Here is a 6,000-nt window from a genome sequence, read left to right on the forward strand (position 1 = left end):
CTTTTTAAGTATGTAAATTATAGTGGCTTTTTTCCTTCTGCTTTTTGTCTTTAGCTGCTTAGTCATTGATAAGGGAGGGATTCACTGTAATTAATGAGTTGCTGAGGTCAAGTCATTTTGGGTGAACTGCTATCAGTACCAGTAGTGTTAAATGTCAGTGACAGCTTTATAGCTACAAAAATACAAGGGCAGCTTTTGGCAATTTTCATATGCTCGGTAATGATATTAAAGATTCTTCAGTTGTGACAAAAAGTGGTGAGTGAGTTTACAGAAAAGGTAGGAGAAAGGGAAAGCAGAGGTTAAACTATTCCACTCCTACCTCTCTCTGAACTTGCTTTCATCTGCAGCTGACAGTGAGGCATTGCCTCGTCAAGAGCACTTCAATCCATGCTGGTGTTTTCTGTGCCAGCTGATAGATAAATATTAGCATGTTCCTCAGCAAAAGAATGTTTCTCACCACACTTTGGAACTGCTGCCTGATTGTACCTTACCCTGCTGAACTGTGAAAGGCTAAAGGTTACTGCTAAAATCATGTTGATCTTCTCCCTCCGCAGGATGAGAATGAAAAGAAAGATGAAAAAGAAAAGAAAAAAGAGCCTGAACCCAACTTCCAGCTTCTGGACAACCCAGCCAGAGTCATGCCTGCTCAGCTCAAAGTTCTCACTATGACAGAGAGCTGCCGGTACCAGCCTTTCAAACCAGTGAGTGTCACCTTCCCAGTCCATGTGCTTGGCAGAATGTTCCCAAGCTGGGCTTGTGTGTAAGAGCCCAGAAGTTCTGTGTGTACATGAGAACTCACAGCTGGTGCAGCACTGGAATGTGTTGTAGAGATCTGCAGCTTTGCTGTTGTCATATTTCATTTTTAATATCCCTCTCTCCAAATGATCACATGCAGTTCTAGCTGAGGGAAAGCCAGAGCTACGGCAAACCTTTTCAACATGCTAATGCTCCTTTATTTTTCTTACTTCTTGTATGTATGTCAAATGTGCTATATGAAAACCAATCTGACATACTCTGTGTATTAATGACATTGCTGGGAGCATAAAGACAGAGCCACGATCTTTAAAATAGGCTGAGAAGTTGTACAGGTTCATTGTCAAAGCAGTGAAACACCTTAGGACTTGCGCTGGAGCTTTATTATCCTGCAGTGGGATCTATACGTAAATGGAGGGTTTTTTTCATTGAATATATTTCCTAATGAGCTACATCTAGCCTTTAAAAAAGTGCCTTCAACCCTGTAAACATAGAGAAGAGAGCATGTGATTGCCAGATGAGAATGAAGAAGGTCTTTTAGCACTCAGCCCAAGGGGTAATTAACTTCTCTGTGAGATGCTCAGATATATTGCAAATCTGATAAGCTGAGTCCTGAACTGTAAATCTCCTGAGTCAGTCTTCTGCCCTTTATTTTGTTCAAGAAATAACACGCTTGGCTTAACCCCATGGCCAGGATTACGCATGGGAAAATGGTGTTCAGTAGTAGTAATACTTTTTCCAGAGAAATAGTAATGGTTTTAATAAATGGATTTCCTGGAATTCCATCAACATACTGGAATTCTCTGCGCACTGTTCCCTCTTAAAACATCTCCTTTAGCAAAGCAGTGAAAAATTTTTTAGTTTCTACCCTTAAAACGAGGTGACCCAACTGCTGTTTGGATTGGGAAGATCTGCTGTGTGTTCCAGTAAGTGTCCACTCACTGAAATGTGGACGTGCACAGCTGTTCACTTCAGTTTCAAAAGAAGCAGAGTCCTTGGTGGGGGAGTTCAGTTTTCTGCCTTAGAGCCCCATAAATAGGTTTGAAAGAGAACAGAACAGTGTAGTTTTTGCTGGGATTAGGGTGTGTAACCAGGGAGCCTCTTGGAATGGAGTTGTTCTTTGCTCTGCTTTGGGGAATGCCAGAGTAAAAGACCTCTCTGAAATGCTGTTTATAGCCCAAAATCCTACTGTGGCCAAAGCCCTGATCCCAGCCAAACTTGACACAGCACTGCCTCTTTGCACCTTGTGTTTCATTCCCAGAGGTGCTTCAGCCTGCCAAGATGATTGGTTGTGATCTTTGTAATTAATTCCCCTTTGTTTTTGTGAGGTTCTACTAACAGGATTCCTTATTCTGTGGAAGCTGGTGATCAGATTAGTCTCTGTTTCAGAGAATCTCCTGGGAGGCAGCTACACAGAAAGGCTTCACTAAGCATTGTAAACCTGAAAAGATGAGCCTTATTAAGCAATTATAGTTCAATTAGTTTTCATGAGGAAAGCCCCAGACTGGGAATGGGGTAAAGCTGGGTATCCAGATGTCACTTTCTATTGAACTGAGACCTAGATAGAAGAAATATAAAAAGTAGCCTGGATAGACTCTGCCTGTTCTATGCCCTTATCAGGCAGAGATCCAGGTGAGTGTCAGATGCTTTGCTCTCTGAAACTCATTCCTGCTGAGGAGTCTCATATGGCCTGGGATAGACTCTGTGGCCACAAACACTCCAGAGGCAAGCAGCTCTAAATGCTCATGTCACTTGCTTTGCAGCTTTCCATCGGAGGCATCATCATCCTGAAAGACACCAGTGAGGATATGGAGGAGCTGGTTGAACCTGTGGCAGCTCATGGTCCGAAGATTGAGGAAGAGGAGCAAGAACCTGAACCACCAGAGCCCTTTGAGTACATTGATGATTAAGACCTGAGGTATAGCGTAGAGTGCAGAGTCACCTTTTTTAATCCCAATGAAGGAAAAGTCTCTTTGTACCAACTGAAGCAGTTACCAGCACCCAGCACTCTTGGTTAGCTCTTTGACAGCTTCTCTGTCAGATTTAGAAACATGCTCTGTCCTAATTTTAAGAGTTTGGCAGCTTAGAAGTCCACAAGTTCAATCTTTTGGGTCAGGCCCGACCCAGTTGTACTGGATCTGCTCTCTAATCTGGCAGGTTTAACTACTCTTGAGTAGAGCCTGGCTGGGCAGAGAGCAGTGCAAAGGTCACAGGGTCTAGTCAGCTCCTGAAAGATAGTCCCAGAGGGGCAAATAGTTTACATAACAAAGTTGTCATCTACTTGACCTCAGGGTGCCAGGATTTGTCAAAACAGAATTACTGTTCTGCTTCCTGGAGTTGCCCTGTCTTCCCAGGAGTTCTTAGCAGAATTTAAAGACACTTCAGTCATGGGCTCTGTGGTGCTCTCTGAGCTCAACATAAATCATTATAGTGCAGTTCTCAGGTTCCTTGGTTAAAGTACCTGAATGGATGTGCAAGTTTCTCACTGAGGAGCAGAAATGCAGTTGCTTTATTTCCAAATATGGGCTGGCATGTCTCAGGGCTCCTACGAGCAGAGATTATGTACTTGAATTGGTGGATGGGTGGGAAAACAAACTCCTTGCTAAAAACTATAAATGTTGCGTCAGTGACAGGCTCGGGTGAGTGGGGCCAACCACAAGAAGCCTCAGTTAAATACATTTGATTTTCTGGTTTCTTTCTCTCCCTCCTCCAGGGTCATGTCATCTAAAGAAGACACTATGCTTGATATCAGAAAGACAGGCATGAAGACCTTCCTATTGAGATCTGATGTTCAGTGCATGCAGCCCCAATCTGTGCTGAGCTAAAGCTAATAGTCTGTGTTTTATGGCTGAAGAACAGATATATGCTATTTAGTGTACTCTTTCACAAAACCTTGTTTTCAAATAAATATATTAAAAACTCTTGACAAAAAACTTGCTGCTTAAAACAAACAAACAAAAAAACCCACGGAAGCCTAACAACTTTTGCTCTCCCCAGATGTTAAAAACTAGACTCAAGTTGTGCATCATGTCCAGCAGGGCTTGACTGACTGCTCCTCTGTACAATCATGGGGACCTGTGCACACCTCTGCACTTGTTGAGGCTGGGCAAGGTCACAACTGCAGCCCGGCCCAGCCATAGCACTGATGCCACAGACTTCATCTGCTTGCTAGCAGCTGCACAGATGAGGTCTGATTCCAGATTCCGTCTGTGATCTTCCCCCTTGCTTATCCGGGTATTCATGTGATGGTGTGCGGCTGACAAAAGGGCTCTGGGTGTTAATGGTGTGGAAATGAGGGCATGTTTCTCCTTGTTTCACAGAAACCCTTTTCCTTTGTGGGTGTGCTTTTACTGCTTTCACCAAATATGAGCAAAATAGGTGATATGACATGCAGGCCTAGATGGAGTGGACCCAGATATGTAACTTGTCACACTGATGTGTATCCTTAGCTAAGGGGGAATGGTAGTCAGGGATGTGGAGTGAGGAGCAGTCAGGAGGAAGGAATGGTGCTCCACCATTCACTATCCAGCTGGCCCTTCACCTTTCAGCCTGTAACACTTCAAAGGCTGTCTCAGCAGCAAGCCAGAGACTGCAGCCCTGGTCTGCTGCCAGCAAATGCAGGGTGAAGCTCCATCGTTTGAAACAACATGTAAATGGAATGAGGTTTTTATTGTATCTGTGTGTGGGGAGAGTATTCTATCCATGTGAACATACCACAATCTCATGTGCGTTGGTAATAATGGAAGACAAACCTTGCATGTAGGGCCTGGGAACTTCTCCAGGAGATGGTTTATTTTGTTTAATGTTACTATAGCAAAGGGATAGTCTGCCCTCGTTCTCTGCAAAGCTAAGGTACACTGAGCAGAGATGTGGGACTGAAAGCCATTTTTGAGTTCTAGGCTTCAGGCAGAAGCCCCTCAAGTTGAAATGTCTCAGGTTGCTGGTTAGAGCTTGCAGTTCTCAGCATCATCTAGATCTGTTCTCCAGTGGAGTGGAGCCAAGAATGAACCTCCAATGGCTACAGATAATGTTCTTGTCAGTAAAGTTGGAAACAAAGAGGGAACCACTGCTTCAATTCCATGGTCAATGACCTGGTATTGTGGTGCAAGAAACAGAAGCTGGACAAAAGTACATTGGTGAGTCTTCTGGTGCTGCAATTCATTCCCTTTGAATGGATACCTGTATCCCTTACTCCAGCACGTTCTGCCAATGCCAACCAATAATGGTGTGTGGTGTTTTTCAGGTAATTTGTTAGTAATGCCTTATGTCGTAAAATACTGTGGAGAGGGAAGGACACTGAGAGGAGAAAAAAAACCTCATTTCAGGTTGTTCAGCAACCTGCCAGAGGCCAGCTAGAGGATTTCTTAAGTCCAAGTAGAAATGCTGGGAAGAGGTGGCTTGGAAGGACCTGAAGTCTTGCAATGGTGCTTTGGCTAAGCTGTGAACACTGCTGCTTTTCATGGGACTTTTGGCCTCACTTTTCATATTGCAACAGATATTTCCGGGTAATCAAAACATACCTGATGCTTGCTGCAGGTCTTCAGTGAGGCTGTGTAAGTCTGTATGTGCAGAGCAGCTTCTCATGAAGGACTCCTGATTCTTTATGCTAAATTATTCTCTTGTGCCTGTAAGATCCCTACTGCCTCTGGCAGTGATGTTTCCCCAGAGCTCCCTTACCACAAGCAAATGTAAAAACCTCGGTCCCAAACTGATTTCTGCTATTCTGGGGCCATGAGGTAAGGTTACACACAGATTTTTAGAGGAGATTTTGGTGACGGTGGAAGAAAAAGGCCATATGTGCCAGGCTGGGGACACCAGGAGGGAACTGGGAATTGGCCTGTCCTCACTTCCCCATCTCTGCCACTCGTGGTTTTTCTCCACTGTGTAAACACATGTGGGAAAAGTGGCTTAGGATTGAGAACACTCATAGAAAAGCATCCACCGTTTTGGCTTTCTCCCCCAGCTGCTGTTTTTCCGTCCTTGGACAGAAAGACGCTGGTCTCTGTCTCATGAGACACATGTAGCTCAGTCTGTTTTCTCACAGGACTGTGCTCAAAAGACTCCAGACAGAACTAGAAATGTTCCTACAGAGTGCTTTTGAGAATTTGTGTTACAAAGCACATCCAGACTATAGAATGATCCCATACATGCAGGTTTTTTTTCATAATTTCTTCATAATTCCTCAGTTTACTAATCAGGTGCTGTTCTGTGACTACTTGAGGTCATGTGGTGCTTGAATTAGGTGCT

General features: G+C 44.0%; 1 protein-coding gene across 1 annotated transcript in view; it reads left to right on the plus strand.

The window, feature by feature from the left end:
• Nucleotides 1-3,686, plus strand: part of PSMD1 (proteasome 26S subunit, non-ATPase 1) — a 66,829-nt gene extending 63,143 nt beyond the window's left edge. Inside the window, exons 23-25 of the mRNA XM_014871637.2 lie at nucleotides 555-701; nucleotides 2,517-2,671; nucleotides 3,467-3,686. Coding sequence (XP_014727123.1) covers nucleotides 555-701; nucleotides 2,517-2,663 — 294 coding nt within the window. The 3' untranslated portion in view covers nucleotides 2,664-2,671; nucleotides 3,467-3,686. The remainder of the gene's footprint in view (nucleotides 1-554; nucleotides 702-2,516; nucleotides 2,672-3,466) is intronic.
• Nucleotides 3,687-6,000: the final 2,314 nt, after the last annotated feature.

This window comes from Sturnus vulgaris, chromosome 10, assembly GCF_052056855.1.
Source record: "Sturnus vulgaris isolate bStuVul1 chromosome 10, bStuVul1.hap1, whole genome shotgun sequence".
NCBI lineage: Eukaryota > Metazoa > Chordata > Aves > Passeriformes > Sturnidae > Sturnus > Sturnus vulgaris.